The following is an 18,261-nucleotide window of genomic DNA, read 5'->3' as shown; positions in this document are numbered from 1 at the left end:
TCCTACTGGCCGTCCCCACCAGGGACCCACCTTTGTCCAGCTCCCTCGGGCCTTCTGGTGGTGAAACCTTTCCCGGTTTCCCTGACCCTATACGGTATGCCTTCCTGGTGGATGTGGCGAGGGGTCGCGCCAAAACTTGACCACGACCTCCGGTTCCTGGCTAAGGATAATTGGCCTCCACCAGTTTGGGATCCGGCACCCTGTTCTGCCAACCCTTCACCCGTTATTCCGTGGGATCTTAGGGTTCCTTCTCTTCTTGTGTCTCTGGGCCTTTTCTGGTGTTCCTGTTACTTCTTCTTCCTTCTCTCTCTCTCTCTCTGCCTTAGGTCTCCACTCCAGGCCTGGCTCTGGAGCTGGGCCCAGACTGAGCCACAGCTCCCTGTCAGCCCTCTCTGGCTGAGCTCCTCTCTGCACCGACAGACCTTGTCCTAAGATGGTGCCCACCTTATATACCTCCTTCTGACACCCGAGCCCAGGTGACCAGCAACCAATGGGCTCCTACCTATGCCCAGAGTCCCTCCCCTGTCTGCTCCTACACCACTGGGATATTCCTCCCCCCTCCCCACTCCAGCCGGGGACAGACGCTGTCGTACCTGCACATCTATCTGGTGGGAGTACCGTTGATCTGTCCCCCGGAAATGGGGTGAGTGTAGTGTATGCAGCTAACTGAGCTCCGTTCCACACTCCATCCTTACCCGGGAGTGGAATACCACACCTCTGGCTCGAGGTGCAATACCCCTGTAGCAACCGAGTCCTCAGGGTGCTACATTCCCCCCTGGTAAATCACAGCACGTCCTCGGGCTGGAAAAGAGCAAAGACAATTTAAAACATACAAAAATTTTAAAGTGTACACTTGCATGTAAGACATTAACTGAAAACTCATCCCTTTATGGGAGGTACTTTTCTCTCTTTTTAGTATAAAACATTTCTATACAACACTTTGCTAATGCCACCGGAACTCTTTTGTAAACACTAAATAAAACTTCGGCATTACTGTTTCAGCAGCATCTTAAACTCTTCATTATAAGACATTTTCAAATAAACATTTTCAAAACATATCCTTGATTTCTGGCCACGGTGCAACTTGTGACCAGGTAAAGTGCAACAGTCACTAATTCCAAGGTAGAAAAGTAGTTCTTCTATAAAACCAATAGGGGGCGCTTTAAGAAGCGCAACTATTTACAGGGTGGCCGCTCTCAGTCCTCGGTCCTTTTTAGCTTGCAAAAAAGAAGACTGAGAGGAGACTTAATAGCTGTCTACAAATATGTCAAGGGCTGTCACATTGTAGAAGGATCATCTTTATTCTCATTTGCACAAGGAAAGACTAGAAGCAATGGGATGAAACTAAATGGGAGGAGACACAGATTAGATATTAGAAAAAACTTTTTGACAGTTAGGGTGATTAATGAGTGGAACAGGCTGCCACGAGAGGTGGTGAGTTCCCCTTCAATGGACGTCTTCAAACAGAGGCTGGACAGACATCTGTCTGAGATGATCTAGTGAATCCTGCTTTGAGCAGGGGGTTGGACCAGATGACCCAGGAGGTCCCTTCCAACTCTACCATTCTATGATTCTATGATTCTATGAATAGGGGAATGGCTGCTCACAGTCCTCAGCCTGGTACGGGATTAGGGGCACACAGGTAACAGTTCTTTAATAGTTCCATACTAGTCCCAACGGGGACCACACTCTGATTAGCAGCAACTTAGGTACCCCGACGGGTAACTATATACAGTTCCTTGTTCATGCTACTTCCCTTCAGTAGCTATGTCCTCTCCGTGCTCCCTCCTGAGGGTAGTCTTCAGACCCGTCCGGGTCCTCTTGGCTTTCCTCATACTGCAACTCCTCCTCAGTTAGCCGGTGTACGTGAAGGGCGTACGGTCCCTTGGCACACTGGTGCCGGGTGAAGGTGACTACGTCACCCGGGTAAAGATCACGTCCACGGTGTCCCTCCGGCAGGTGGCTCTCGACATCCCTGCGGGTAACAAAGACGTCGCCGGGAGTTTGGTGGTCCCGGATAAAGCCCCAGCCATGCTCTAGCTGTAACTTTATTACGGTCCCGTCAGCGCGGGGACCGTGGGCTGCACGGGAGTTTTGCCGGGCCCTGCGTTTCTGTTCCGTGCTCCGGACCTGCAGCTGTTCTTCGAGGATCCGCCTCTCTCGCCGCTCTCTTCCAAAGACCTCCAGCTGTTGACGGCAGCACTCCTCACGCCGGGCTGCGTCCGCCCGGGTCTCCTGGGTAAACCCCATTAGGTTCTCACCGGTAGGGTCCCATTCAAATTGGGCATCCTCTAACGGGATCGGAGCTATTTTGGCGGGCACCGGAGCCGGGATCAGAGGCTCACACAGGGGCCGTTCCTTCCGGAGTCGGGGGTTGACGTACTCCGGTGGCCACACGAAGGGCAGCCCGTCCGGGCTGGTATGTTGTGCAAATAGATCTGCGCCCAGGGGTGGCACTGTGGAGGTTGAGGGCGCCGTAGGGACGGCAGCGCCTGGGGGTACTCGGCCTTGCGACCAGGCCGGGGGAATTCTATTCTGTACTGGGGATGGCACCGTTGAGGAGGGGGGCGCTGTAGGGGCAGCGGCGCCCGGGTTCATTAGGCCTTGCGACTAGGCCGGTGGCACTTCCTGTTTCGCCGCGCTCAGGGTCAAGGGGCATGGCGCGGAAGAGGGCGTGACCGCGGCTCCTGCCGCTTGAGGCCTAGTTGGGAGCAGTGGCGGCGCGGCAACGGGCGCGGTGAGTAGGACTTCGGGCTCTGCGACGGGGAGCTGGGGCAGGCTTGCGGCTACTGGGCTCGGGGTAGTGACGTCCCCATTACCTGCTTCCATCCTTGCAGCTCCCTCCGCGGCGTCGTCTCTGGCCTTCGTCCCTCCTGCACCATCCTCAGAGGCGGACATGCTCCTCGTTGCGGGTGGCGCCTCCTGCTGGCGGATCCCAGCCTGCCGGGCCATCTCTCTTCTCCACTCGGCCAGCGCATCCTGCTGTGCCCGGGCCATCCTCCGGTCCAAGTCCTCCAGCGCAGCCTGTGCACGCTCCGGATCTCTGGGGAGCTGTGCCAGGATCTCCACTAGGCTGTCTGGCGTTGCGGCCTGCAGCAGGCCCCGGCCCGAGGTGCTGGCATTGCTGGGCGCTTCCTCCATTCCCGGGTGCGATCCGTCCAGACTCCTCCAGGCCGCACCCATCCTCTCAGTTTTGTTCCCTATCCGCCCCCATGGGGAGTGGTCCCGGGGCAACTTGGTGACTGTCAGTTTCAGGGGCAGCCCCCCCACTCTGATGGACATCTCCATTATTGTACTCTCGGCTGGTGGGGGCGGTCTCTTCCTTTGGCGCCACTCTGGGACCATGCCCACGATGGGAGGTGGCCTCTTGCCACCCTCTGGCACGCCCACAATGGCGTCCGCTCTGCCAGGGCGGGAAACTGTCCAAGATGGCGGGAATCGTCCACCGATGGCGGGAAACTCCGCAGATGGCGGGCAAAGGCTGCAGATGGCGGGCAAACGGCGGGAAACGACCCCAGATGGCGTCCGATGGCGGGAACCCTCTGGAAGCGGCGGGAGACTTCTTTTTAAGGTACCTGTGAACTTTCCTTCAGGCACGCAGTACCCGGTGGTTGCGGGCACGAAATCCTGCCGACTACGCCAAAGTCGACGCGCCCCCTGGGCCATGTTTGGGGAACGTTGCGCACGCGGGGAATACCCGGAGCCGGATCCGATAGGGGTAGTAGTCCTCGTGGCGTTGACCCGGTCTGTGCCCAGGGTGTCAAACTAAGTGGCGTTATTGGTATGATGGTATTAGTGTCCGACTACGCCACCCGTTGAATGCGGCTATGAAGCCGCCACTGCAGGGCAGTCCGCTGAGGCCGGTGGTACGGATGTGCAGCGTGGATGGTATAACACCCAACGGGAGGGGTATGGCCCCAGGGCAGAGGATGTGAATGATGTTGGGAGAGATGGTGTGTATGTCCCAGCACTGATGGTGCCGGTCCGACGAGGAATCACTGAGACGTGCAATTGCAGTTTTCACAGCTTTACTCACAGTTCTTTATCAGGTCCCTTGTGCACAGTTGGACCACCCGAGCCGTGCTGCGTCCACCAGGTGCGGGACTCGGCCAACTCCCAGGCAGTTCCAGAGCATGGTCCTGAGCTCCCCTCTCTTCCTTCCTACTGGCCGTCCCCACCAGGGACCCACCTTTGTCCAGCTCCCTCGGGCCTTCTGGTGGTGAAACCTTTCCCGGTTTCCCTGACCCTATACGGTATGCCTTCCTGGTGGATGTGGCGAGGGGTCGCGCCAAAACTTGACCACGACCTCCGGTTCCTGGCTAAGCATAATTGGCCTCCACCAGTTTGGGATCCGGCACCCTGTTCTGCCAACCCTTCACCCGTTATTCCGTGGGATCTTAGGGTTCCTTCTCTTCTTGTGTCTCTGGGCCTTTTCTGGTGTTCCTGTTACTTCTTCTTCCTTCTCTCTCTCTCTCTCTGCCTTAGGTCTCCACTCCAGGCCTGGCTCTGGAGCTGGGCCCAGACTGAGCCACAGCTCCCTGTCAGCCCTCTCTGGCTGAGCTCCTCTCTGCACCGACAGACCTTGTCCTAAGATGGTGCCCACCTTATATACCTCCTTCTGACACCCGAGCCCAGGTGACCAGCAACCAATGGGCTCCTACCTATGCCCAGAGTCCCTCCCCTGTCTGCTCCTACACCACTGGGATATTCCTCCCCCCTCCCCACTCCAGCCGGGGACAGACGCTGTCGTACCTGCACATCTATCTGGTGGGAGTACCGTTGATCTGTCCCCCGGAAATGGGGTGAGTGTAGTGTATGCAGCTAACTGAGCTCCGTTCCACACTCCATCCTTACCCGGGAGTGGAATACCACACCTCTGGCTCGAGGTGCAATACCCCTGTAGCAACCGAGTCCTCAGGGTGCTACATAAACTCCGATGAGGCCACTGACCGGGTGTAGAAATGCAATGTGAAAGCATCCTTAATTGCACCAAGTGACATTAAAGTCAGAAAATGTAAAAGTCACAAATTATTATTTATTGATATCAAAGATCAATGACACTTCTGATCCAACTGTTACACAACTGTCTTTGCTCCGGGGCTGAGCGCTGCTCTCTTCTACTATGGCCGCCACCTTGTGTTGTGCTTCAGATCAGGTCTTACAATTGGCTCGGCCTTCCTTAGTGGCATCATCTCCCAAGGCCTTCTGAGGCTAGCTTGAGCGCACCCCTATGTCTGTCTGAGTATTGAGGTTGTAGTGTGTTCAGTGGTCGGCTGTTTGGACTTTGCCACCATCCAGTTTCCTCATCATCTCCTCACACGCCTGTGATTTCTATTTCAGACGGTTCTATTTCCACTGTTGTGGATTCTGCCACCAGATTTATAGAGAATCTGTCAGCATGACTTTGCTAGTTAAAGTAAAGGCACGGCCACAACGGCATCACTGTTATATAGATTAAATTGATACCTTTAGTGAAGAAATCCAGATTGTGGTTGTTTAATCATTTGCATGTGAAGTTTTCAGGTAATAAGATTTAGGTGCACAGGGGCGGAACTTTGGGTAGGGTTTACGGCTCCCGCTCCGGCCCCTCCGCTTGCTGCTGGTGTCTGAATGCCAGGTCACTGCTTCATAAGTCGCGATAACCTCAGCACACCAAATGATATAAAAGGTACTTTTATTAGCAGTCCACAGTAAAGACGTTTCGGTCAACAAGACCTTCATCAGTGTACTGCATGTAAACAGAAATATACAGATCTAGAATAGAAACATTATAGTGATTATCAAATTACAATTTATATATATAGATCATATATACAGAGGTCTATGTGTCTATGTAACCTTTTGTCCAGCAAAGTAAAACAAGAAAAACAAGAAAAACAGAGCAACCTACCAAGTTACTGGGATGGGAGCAGGAGAGGAGAAGGAGATGGGACCCTATACAGGGATTCCTATGGAAAAAGTGCATATTATGGGGTGATGTGGGACTGAAATAGGGTGAGGGCTATAGGGGAGGTAGACATACCGTTTGTGTCATATAGCTGAGAAGAAGTGCTGCCTGGATCGCGGTATCCACCGCTAGATGTATGCAGTGTGCACGGTAAGGGGACTGGCTATTAATGTAGGTGGAGGAGAGGAGGGTTTGGCTGCAAGCCAATGAGGGGAATGAATGTGCCGGTGAATCACGCTCGATGCGGTGACGTCACAGGAAGTGACGCGAAAAGGGGAAGTGCCGGCCTACGATTGGTCCGTAGCCGCGCATGCGCACGTGCGTGCGTGTCAGCCGGCGTGCAGGTGCGTTCCAGGGACCAGGAAGTGGTTTCTGAGTCGGAGTGAAGTGTTTCACTGCCAGAAGAGAGAGGCAAGGAGCGTTCCACCATCAGGAGAGGGGGTTGTAGAGTGCAGGAGAGGTATAGGAGGATGAGGATGGGTACGGATCCTTCGTCTGTAATATGAAATACAATGTCAAATAAAGTTCTGAGACACAATATAGTCAAAACACATAGGAATACTGCTATAAAATCATTGTATAGCCAATTACCATATTATAAGCATGCATGAATCTTGGTCCTTATATTGAAATGGCAAATAGAAATCCGATTTCGGGTGTTAACCCCTTGTGGAGTCAGAGGGATATATATATATATAAAAAAAACATATAAATATAAACCTAGGTCCCTACTTGGACAAATTGGGATCAGGTAAGTTTAAATGAATGAGTGAAGATCATAGTCCTTGTTCAGTCCTTTGGGATGAAGGGACTGTAGTTCATGAATCCAGAATGCCTCTCTCTGTTTGAGGGTCTGGATTCGGTTGCCCCCACGGCGGGGCGGTCTAATCTGCTCTATAACTTGAAACCGCAATTGGGACACATTGTGTCCTGCTGCTGTGAAGTGTTGGGGGAGAGGTAGGAGAAAATTTTTACATCTGATGGTAGATTTGTGTTTGGAGATTCTGTCTTTAATGGGTTGGGTCGTTTCCCCCACGTAGACAAGGCCACAAGGGCATTTAACTAGGTATATGACAAAATTCGTATCACAGGTGTAGTAATCCTTGATTGTATATTTCTTGCCTGTTTGTGGATGATGAATGGTATCACCTCTAAGGATGTTATGGCACTGATGGCAATGGAGGCATGGGAAGGTTCCTTTCTTAGGAGTTTGTAGAAATCTCTGACGAGGACAGAGAGACGTTGTCCCTATTACGCTCCAACATCGACAAGGGCAGGGCACATTATCAGACCAATCTCTCTCCCCTTGATCGACAGGCCCTACGGAGCCTGCAAGAGGACAAAGATTTGATTATCAAGGCAGCTGACAAAGGTGGAGCGATAGTAGTCATGAACAAGTGCGATTACATCACGGAAATTTTGAGACAACTCATCGATGAGTCCACATACCGTAAACTCTCTACGGACCCGACCACAAAAATACAAACACTCATCATTTCGACACTACAACGCTTTTTGACAGCCAATGTAATTGATTTGAAAACGTATGAGTACTTAATCAATCTACATCCAATCATACCGGTATTTTATGTCCTACCCAAAATCCACAAGAGTCTTACCCAACCCCCTGGGCGCCCTATAGTGGCCTCCACAGATTCCATTTTATCACCCCTGGCAATTTTCTTAGAAAAGATTCTTACACCACTTACCCAAAAAAGTCCATCTTATTTATTAGACACGGGTGCCTTTCTAGAGACCATCAAAACCCTTCAACAAGTTCCTCCAGAAGCCACCTTAGTGTCTCTAGATGTCACAAGTCTTTATACTTCGATTCCCCATGACCGGGGCATCCAAGCAGTTGCACAAATGCTGAAGGACTCAAACACCAATCCATCAATAATTGATCTAACCGTAGAACTACTAACAATATTTCTTACACATAATTACTTCCTCTTCCAGGATACATTTTACGTACAGACTAAGGGGACCGCGATGGGCTCAAATGTAGCCCCCCCTTACGCAAACTGCTACATGTCCACTTTTGAGACACAGTTTGTATATAAGAATCAACTGTTTCAAGAACATTCCATTTTATGGAAACGTTACATAGACGACATCTTCTGCATCTGGACAGGCTCCCAGGACACCCTAGACGAATTTTTTATGGCCGTTAATACCTCCTGCCCTAGTCTACATTTCACCTTGAACCATCACCCACATCAGATCAACTTCCTAGATACCATAGTTATCAAAGATGGTTCAGGACTATTGACCACTGACATCTACAGGAAACCCACAGATCGCAACACACTTCTACATTTCTCAAGCAACCACCCAACCCCTATGAAACATGCTATCCCCAAATCGCAATTCCGAAGGGTCGAACGCATTGTGACAGATACAACATTACGTGAAGTCAGATTACAAGAAATGACACAGAAATTTGAAGAAAGAGGATACCCTCAGTATCTCCTACGTGAGTCACAGGACAGCCGCACACAACCACGACCAGACACATCTGATCGCATTCCATTCGTCCATACATATCACCCCCTAGCTTACACTATACACCGTACGATACGCAAACATTGGAATATTCTCCAAACAGGCTACCCCACCATCAAATCCTTTCAGCAACCCTTCCTACCGTGCTTCAAAAGAGCACCAAACATCAGAGATTCATTAGTCCGAGCTGACATAGGGACAACGTCTCTCTGTCCTCGTCAGAGATTTCTACAAACTCCTAAGAAAGGAACCTTCCCATGCCTCCATTGCCATCAGTGCCATAACATCCTTAGAGGTGATACCATTCATCATCCACAAACAGGCAAGAAATATACAATCAAGGATTACTACACCTGTGATACGAATTTTGTCATATACCTAGTTAAATGCCCTTGTGGCCTTGTCTACGTGGGGGAAACGACTCAACCCATTAAAGACAGAATCTCCAAACACAAATCTACCATCAGATGTAAAAATTTACTCCTACCTCTCCCCCAACACTTCACAGCAGCAGGACACAATGTGTCCCAATTGCGGTTTCAAGTTATAGAGCAGATTAGACCGCCCCGCCGTGGGGGCAACCGAATCCAGACCCTCAAACAGAGAGAGGCATTCTGGATTCATGAACTACAGTCCCTTCATCCCAAAGGACTGAACAAGGACTATGATCTTCACTCATTCATTTAAACCTACCTGATCCCAATTTGTCCAAGTAGGGACCTAGGTTTATATTTATATGTTTTTTTATATATATATACAGTACAGACCAAAAGTTTGGACACACCTTCCCATTTAAAGATTTTTCTGCATTTTCATGACTATAAAAATTGTACATTCACACTGAAGGCATCAAAACTATGAATTAACACATGTGGAATTATATACTTAACAAAAAAGTGTGAATCAACTGAAAATATGTCTTATATTCTAGGTTCTTCAAAGTAGCCGTCTTTTGCTTTGATGACTGCTTTGCACACTCTTGGCATTCTCTTGATGAGCTTCAAGAGGTAGTCACCGGAAATGGTTTTCACTTCACAGGTGTGCCCTGTCAGGTTTAATAAGTGAGGTTGGGACCATCAGGTGTGTTGTGCAGAAGTCTGGTGGATGCACAGCTGATAGTCCTACTGAATAGACTGTTAGAATTTGTATTATGACAAGAAGAAAGCAGCTAAGTAAAGAAAAACGAGTGGCCATCATTACTTTAAGAAATAAAGGTCAGTCAGTCCGAAAAATTGAGAAAACTTTAAAAGTGTCCCCAAGTGCAGTTGCAAAAACCATCAAGCACTACAAAGAAACTGGCCCCAGGAAAGGAAGACCAAGAGTCACCTCTGCTTCTGAGGATAAGTTTATCCGAGTCACCAGCCTCAGAAATTGCAGGTTAACAGCAGCTCAGATTGGAGACCAGGTCAATGCCACACAGAGTTCTAGCAGCACACACATCTCTTCAACAACTGTTAAGAGGAGAATTTGTGCAGCAGGCCTTCATGGTAAAATAGCTGCTAGGAAACCACTGCTAAGGATAGGCAACAAGCAGAAGAGACTTGTTTGGGCTAAAGAATACAAGGAATGGACATTAGACCAGTGGAAATCTGTGCTTTGGTCTGAGGAGTCCAAATTTGAGATCTTTGGTTCCAACCACCGTGTATTTGTGCGACGCAGAAAAGGTGAACAGATGGACTCTACATGCCTGGTTCCCACCGTGAAGCAAGGAGGAGGAGGTGGGATGGTGTGGGGGTGCTTTTCTGGTGACACTGTTGGGGATTTATTTAAAATTGAAGGCATACTGAACCAGCATGGCTACCACAGCACCTTGCAGCGGCATGCTATTCCATCCGGTTTGCTTTTAGTTGGACCATCATTTATTTTTCAAAAGGACAATGACCCCAAACACATCTCCAGGCTGTGTAAGGGCTATTTGACCAAGAAGGAGAGTGATGGGGTGCTACGCCAGATGACCTGGCCTCCACAGTCACCAGACCTGAACCCAATCGAGATGGTTTGGGATGAGCTGGACCGCAGAGTGAAGGCAAAAGGGCCAACAAGTGCTAAGCATCTCTGGGAAGATTGTTGGAAGACCATTTCCGGTGACTACCTCTTGAAGCTCATCAAGAGAATGCCAAGAGTGTGCAAAGCAGTCATCAAAGCAAAAGGTGGCTACTTTGAAGAACCTAGAATATAAGACATATTTTCAGTTGTTTCACACTTTTTTGTTAAGTATATAATTCCACATGTGTTAATTCATAGTTTTGATGCCTTCAGTGTGAATGTACAATTTTCATAGTCAAGAAAATACAGAAAAATCTTTAAATGAGAAGGTGTGTCCAAACTTTTGGTCTGTACTGTATATCCCTCTGACTCCACAAGGGGTTAACACCCGAAATCGGATTTCTATTTGCCATTTCAATATAAGGACCAAGATTCATGCATGCTTATAATATGGTAATTGGCTATACAAGGATTTTATAGCAGTATTCCTATGTGTTTTGACTATATTGTGTCTCAGAACTTTATTTGACATTGTATTTCATATTACAGACGAAGGATCCGTACCCATCCTCATCCTCCTATACCTCTCCTGCACTCTACAACCCCCTCTCCTGATGGTGGAACGCTCCTTGCCTCTCTCTTCTGGCAGTGAAACACTTCACTCCGACTCAGAAACCACTTCCTGGTCCCTGGAACGCACCTGCACGCCGGCTGACACGCACGCACGTGCGCATGCGCGGCTACGGACCAATCGTAGGCCGGCACTTCCCCTTTTCGCGTCACTTCCTGTGATGTCACCGCATCGAGCGTGATTCACCGGCACATTCATTCCCCTCATTGGCTTGCAGCCAAACCCTCCTCTCCTCCACCTACATTAATAGCCAGTCCCCTTACCGTGCACACTGCATACATCTAGCGGTGGATACCGCGATCCAGGCAGCACTTCTTCTCAGCTATATGACACAAACGGTATGTCTACCTCCCCTATAGCCCTCACCCTATTTCAGTCCCACATCACCCCATAATATGCACTTTTTCCATAGGAATCCCTGTATAGGGTCCCATCTCCTTCTCCTCTCCTGCTCCCATCCCAGTAACTTGGTAGGTTGCCCTGTTTTTCTTGTTTTTCTTGTTTTACTTTGCTGGACAAAAGGTTACATAGACACATAGACCTCTGTATATATGATCTATATATATAAATTGTAATTTGATAATCACTATAATGTTTCTATTCTAGATCTGTATATTTCTGTTTACATGCAGTACACTGATGAAGGTCTTGTTGACCGAAACGTCTTTACTGTGGACTGCTAATAAAAGTACCTTTTATATCATTTGGTGTGCTGAGGTTATCGCGACATTTCAAGGCTTTGGACCCGACTCAAGCACCCAGGTCCAGTAGTGCTGCATTTTTTCTTAGTACTGCTTCATAAGTGACCTTTCAACTGTTAGAAATTTTGCGTCGGCAACATCCTTGCCGCAGGTTGCACATCCTGACGATAGGGTGGTGGGGGATGAGGATGAGGAGAAGGATGAGGACAACAGAAAATAGACAAAATCAGGAAGCGTATACCCATGTGTGGGTATGAAGAGGTGCATGGGAATACACCTCCCAAAAAAAGACACTGGATTTGAGTTTATGTTACGCCGCTATCATTCGGTGGTGTTGAGAAGTCTGGTCCAATACAGCCCTTGTTCATTTTTATAAGAGTCAGCCTGTCAGCATTTTCAGTTGACAGGCGGATGCGCCGATTGGTTATATTGGTTTGCAAGCGCCTTGCCTATTTTAAATGGAGGACAATATTTTGCACGCTTGCTACAAATGTCTGGATTTGTACCGCAGTTATATGTGATACGTCTGACGGATGCCCACGGTTTTAAATTGCAGGCTTGTAGTTTCCTATTATTGACAGCGACCACATCTGAATAGCTTCGCTGACACGCTGCTGCCAAACTCTAAATGGAGGACAATATTTTGCACAGTTGCTCAAAATGGCTGGATTTGTACCGCAGTTATATAGGATACGTCTAACGGACACCTACGGTTTAAAATAGTGGACTAGTAGTTTCCTATTATTGTCTAAGACCATGTGTGAATTGCTTCACTGATACGCTGCTGCCTAACTGTAAATGGAGGACAATATTTTCCACGTTCACTACAAATTTCTGGATTTTTATCTCTGTAATATGGAATCACGTCTGATGATGGAAAAGGTCTGGCTGTATTCTGCTGTGCTAAAAAGCAAATGGAGCAGTAAAATGACTTTTTTTTTTTTATCCTAATTCTGAGGATTTTCTAAAAAAGTAATAATTAGCCCTGGCCCCTGAAATCTGGGGCTATGTCTACGGATATCTGTAACAGCAGTAACAGACAGAATGTGCAATGGATACTATTGTGCTGTATAGTGTTCACAAATTTCTCTGCCTGCTTAACTCCTGCTATCACCACTGAATATATGCAGCTGGATTAGTCCTCAGAAGGACTGTTAGTTCAGCTGGATATGTATCCTGGTGTGGAATACCTAACTATTACACCGCCAATTCTGTCCCTCACACAGCAGCAGCTCTCCCTACTCTGCCTGTCTGAAGATTAGACTGTGACGAGCATGGCGGCGCCCAGTCTTATATAGGCCCGATGACGCTGTGCGGCCAGCCAATCACTGTTATGCCACAACTAAGATGGCTACAGCATTACAGTGAGCGGCAAACATGCAGGGCGAGTACCAAGCAGTAGCGAGCATGCTCCTCATCACTATGCAAGATCTTTCAGCCCATATGAAGCACTGCCTCAGACTCATGCAGCTTCATCACTGGCTCCTCAATACCTGCCATAGTCTAATTATTGACCTAGGACATTCTGATTGGGGAGCATCTGCACATTTACCTTCTCCTGACCATTTTTTATGGAGAAACTAAGTTTACTGGGCCTTTGGGAGCCAATGAACGGTCCACTTTTTGAGCTTTGTCCCAGCAAATTTTTTTCTGACTGGTTGAATGTGACACATATATTTTCTATGTTAACAAGAGATACTTTGGCTCAGGCGGTACCATTATGGTAACGGGGCGAGCCTATGAGGAATTCTCTAATCACATTTGTTTAGTGTTTGACAAATAAGGACATGTCCACCCAGCTGGTGATTCCATACTGCAGCTCAGACTAAGTGCTCACTATGGGACATTATGCCATCCAGTTCAGTAGCCTGTCCGCGGAGTTGGCCTGGAACATTGATGCTCTCCTGGCCACCTTCTATGACAGTCTATCCAAATGAATCAAAGATGAACTAGAGATTTGTCTTTCTCTATTGAAGATTTAATTTCTCTTGATATCTCAGTAGACTTTACATTTTAATGGGCTGTCAAGGAAAAAAGCTTTGGATTCCTGTGTCACCATGCCAGAGCGTCTAAAATATAACCTCAAAGAGTGAACGTACATAAACCCGTGTAAATCGGCCAGAAAAGACTATAATCATCTGAACGATCGGATTACTGAAGAACTTGGTTTATATTGTCGTTACCGGGATCTCGCTCTCGCTCTCGTCACTAATCCATCGCAGATCTTAAATGAGCAGAAACTGGATGCAGAAAAGTGAAAACAAGTAGAGCAGAGATAGATATATGATGCTTTGAGCACAAATAATCTTTGGGGGAGTTCTTAGGAGTGGGCCCGGTCTCACAAACGCGTGAAGAATTACTTAAAATTGCTTCTTGAAGCCAAAAATGCCTTCAAGAATTCCTGAAAGGATGAGCGTTTCCTTAAGTGGCTTCCACCAGAAGACTACGTTCACAAGATATCTTTATGACACTGGCGGAGACAACGTTTTCTTAGGTGATGCCGCTTCAGGAAAAAGCAGGTGGTATTTTTCCTTTAGTGACTGTATCCCTTTGAGGTGGCTCCACCACCGACGTCTTTTTGCTATACTTTTAACTACAAAGAGAGGGCGGCTTCCACATGAACAACCGAAGAATGAACACGTTACTTCTTTGAAACTCTTCATGATTTCCGAACCCTGAAGTGGTTAAAAAGAGATAAAAAAAAAGACAGAACATGTACACTGCAGTTGCTTTTTTTTACATTGCTGTGCTTTGTGGTCATTTTTTGTGGCATATTTTCAGGCCGACTTCACTTCAAAGATACGTTATGTGCACATACCCAAAAACGAATCATTTTTGACCATCTCATGAAAGCTCCTTGTGCACTTACAGTACTATTTTGTCCTCTTTATTATAGGGAAGTGTAAAGTTTATGACTTTTGCTGATATTTATATTGTAGGTTAAACTAAAAAGTTTACTCTCGTAACTCGGAGTTGGAGGAGGCTAGTCACCATCACCAACAACCTGCACCCATTCCTCACTCATAACTTTATGTCATGTCTATGACCAGAAGTGCAGCATATCATCATGTGAATTAGGGTGGACAGAGGCTCGGACAACACGTACAGATGCTTCTATGTATAAGTGTGGTCTGAAGACCCCCGTCTGGTCCTGCTCAGGGGCAGCATTATGTCACTGGACGGCTCATTCACACTTCAGTGTAGGATCGACATTTATCATCTATTTGTTCATTCCGGAATAGATTCAGGAAAGAAATCAAGTAGAAATGTTTTACTAGATTGCTTCTGTATTTAGAATCCATTCATAGCTTTGGCTTAAAAAAAAATGAATAAAAAAAAAAATATTGAAGTGCAAATGACTTGATAATGAGTGTAATGTCTGCGCCAGTGCAGGATCTACAACATACGAGAAGCCCGAAACTGAAAAACATGACATAAGACCAAAGTGGGAACCAAAGAAGATCCATACCTGCTCCTTGAGTTCCGCCGTCATCTCCTAATCCAGACAGGACCGACCCAATGAGGCTCAGCAGACAATGCCACACGGGGGACATGGTGAGCCGGGCTCGGTAGGAGTTTGGGTCCTGGAGTCTCAGAATTGTGTTTAATTCATCATTCGGTTCATCACAATGAGAGGAAACCAGCTCCGTGATGAGGAGCCGTGAACAAAGTGCAGCTGCTTTCTTCCTCCTTTGTGGTTTATCTTCAGCTCTACCACATCTGCCGAAACCCGGAAACTCTACGAATGAAGTAAATATACTCCACCTAGACCACGCTCTGTTGTGTTCTCATCCTCAGTGTGTTTTATGTCCGCGCATTAACTCAGATGTGTAGACGGTCGATAAAATATAAAATCTTACATACTGTAGAATGGAAGCCCCCAAGGACAGGGTCCTCCTCCCTCTGTACCCATCTATCATTGTTAGTTTGTTTACTGTGATATCTATATCTGGTATGTAACCTCTTCTCATGTACAGCACCATGGAATCAATGGCGCTATATAAATAATAATAATATACAATGTATCTGTAGAATGTAAGCCCGCAGGGGCAGGGTCCTCCTCCCTCTGTACCCGTCTATCATTGTTAGTTCTTTACTGTAAGTGATATCTGTATCTGGTATGTAACCCCTTCTCATGTACAGCACCATGGAATCAATGGAGCTATATAAATAATAATAATATAAAATGTATCTGTAGAATGTAAGCCCGCAGGGGCAGGGTCCTCCTCCCTCTGTACCCGTCTATCATTGTTAGTTCTTTACTGTAAGTGATATCTGTATCTGGTATGTAACCCCTTCTCATGTACAGCACCATGGAATCAATGGAGCTATATAAATAATAATAATATAAAATGTATCTGTAGAATGTAAGCCCGCAGGGGCAGGGTCCTCCTCCCTCTGTACCCGTCTATCATTGTTAGTTCTTTACTGTAAGTGATATCTGTATCTGGTATGTAACCCCTTCTCATGTACAGCGCCATGGAATCAATGGAGCTATATAAATAATAATAATATACAATGTATCTGTAGAATGTAAGCCCGCAGGGGCAGGGTCCTCCTCCCTCTGTACCCGTCTATCATTGTTAGTTTGTTTACTGTGATATCTATATCTGGTATGTAACCTCTTCTCATGTACAGCACCATGGAATCAATGGTGCTATATAAATAATAATAATATACAATGTATCTGTAGAATGTAAGCCCGCAGGGGCAGGGTCCTCCTCCCTCTGTACCCGTCTATCATTGTTAGTTTGTTTACTGTGATATCTATATCTGGTATGTAACCCCTTCTCATGTACAGCACCATGGCATCAATGGCGCTATATAAATGATAATAATATACAATATATCTGTAGAATGTAAGCCCGCAGGGGCAGGATCCTCCTTCCTCTGTACCCGTCTATCATTGTTAGTTCTTTACTGTAAGTGATATCTGTATCTGGTATGTAACCCCTTCTCATGTACAGCACCATGGCATCAATGGCGCTATATAAATGATAATAATATACAATGTATCTGTAGAATGTAAGCCCGCAGGGGCAGGGTCCTCCTCCCTCTGTACCGGTCTATCATTGTTAGTTCTTTACTGTAAGTGATATCTATATCTGGTATGTAACCCCTTCTCATGTACAGCACCATGGAATCAATGGAGCTATATAAATAATAATAATACACAATGTATCTGTAGAATGTAAGCCCCCAGGGGCAGGGTCCTCCTCCCTCTGTACCCGTCTATTATTGTTAGTTCTTTACTGTAAGTGATATCTGTATCTGGTATGTAACCCCTTCTCATGTAAAGCACCATGGAATCAATGGCGCTATATAAATAATAATAATATACAATGTATCTGTAGAATGTAAGCCCGCAGGGGCAGGGTCCTCCTCCCTCTGTACCCGTCTATCATTGTTAGTTCTTTACTGTAAGTGATATCTGTATCTGGTATGTAACCTCTTCTCATGTACAGCACCATGGAATCAATGGCACTATATAAATAATAATAATATACAATGTATCTGTAGAATATAAGCCCGCAGGGGCAGGGTCCTCCTCCCTCTGTACCCGTCTATCATTGTTAGTTCTTTACTGTACGTGATATCTGTATGTGGTATGTAACCTCTTCTCATGTACAGCACCATGGAATCAATGGCACTATATAAATAATAATAATATACAATGTATCTGTAGAATGTAAGCTCCCAGGGGCAGGGTCCTCCTCCCTCTGTACCCGTCTATCATTGTTAGTTCTTTACTGTAAGTGATATCTGTATCTGGTATGTAACCCCTTCTCATGTACAGCGCCATGGAATCAATGGAGCTATATAAATAATAATAATATACAATGTATCTGTAGAATGTAAGCCCGCAGGGGCAGGGTCCTCCTCCCTCTGTACCCGTCTATCATTGTTAGTTCTTTACTGTAAGTGATATCTGTATCTGGTATGTAACCTCTTCTCATGTACAGCACCATGGAATCAATGGCACTATATAAATAATAATAATATACAATGTATCTGTAGAATATAAGCCCGCAGGGGCAGGGTCCTCCTCCCTCTGTACCCGTCTATCATTGTTAGTTCTTTACTGTACGTGATATCTGTATGTGGTATGTAACCTCTTCTCATGTACAGCACCATGGAATCAATGGCACTATATAAATAATAATAATATACAATGTATCTGTAGAATGTAAGCTCCCAGGGGCAGGGTCCTCCTCCCTCTGTACCCGTCTATCATTGTTAGTTCTTTACTGTAAGTGATATCTGTATCTGGTATGTAACCCCTTCTCATGTACAGCGCCATGGAATCAATGGAGCTATATAAATAATAATAATATACAATGTATCTGTAGAATGTAAGCCCGCAGGGGCAGGGTCCTCCTCCCTCTGTACCCGTCTATCATTGTTAGTTTGTTTACTGTGATATCTATATCTGGTATGTAACCTCTTCTCATGTACAGCACCATGGAATCAATGGTGCTATATAAATAATA

At 46.7% G+C, this 18,261-nt stretch overlaps 1 protein-coding gene across 1 annotated transcript in view; it reads right to left on the bottom strand.

Moving 5' to 3' along the window:
- LOC141272996 (receptor-type tyrosine-protein phosphatase T-like) overlaps positions 1 to 15,511 on the bottom strand; it is a 424,966-nt gene extending 409,455 nt beyond the window's left edge. The window contains exon 1 of the mRNA XM_073684271.1: positions 15,240 to 15,511. Coding sequence (XP_073540372.1) covers positions 15,240 to 15,324 — 85 coding nt within the window. The 5' untranslated portion in view covers positions 15,325 to 15,511. The remainder of the gene's footprint in view (positions 1 to 15,239) is intronic.
- Positions 15,512 to 18,261: the final 2,750 nt, after the last annotated feature.

This window comes from Phyllobates terribilis, unplaced genomic scaffold (assembly GCF_046119375.1).
Source record: "Phyllobates terribilis strain yellow unplaced genomic scaffold, ASM4611937v1 Scaffold_1__5_contigs__length_1240528914, whole genome shotgun sequence".
Lineage (NCBI taxonomy): Eukaryota > Metazoa > Chordata > Amphibia > Anura > Dendrobatidae > Phyllobates > Phyllobates terribilis.
Note: the sequence above shows the minus strand (reverse complement) of the source record. Positions and strands in the feature narration are given on the sequence as shown.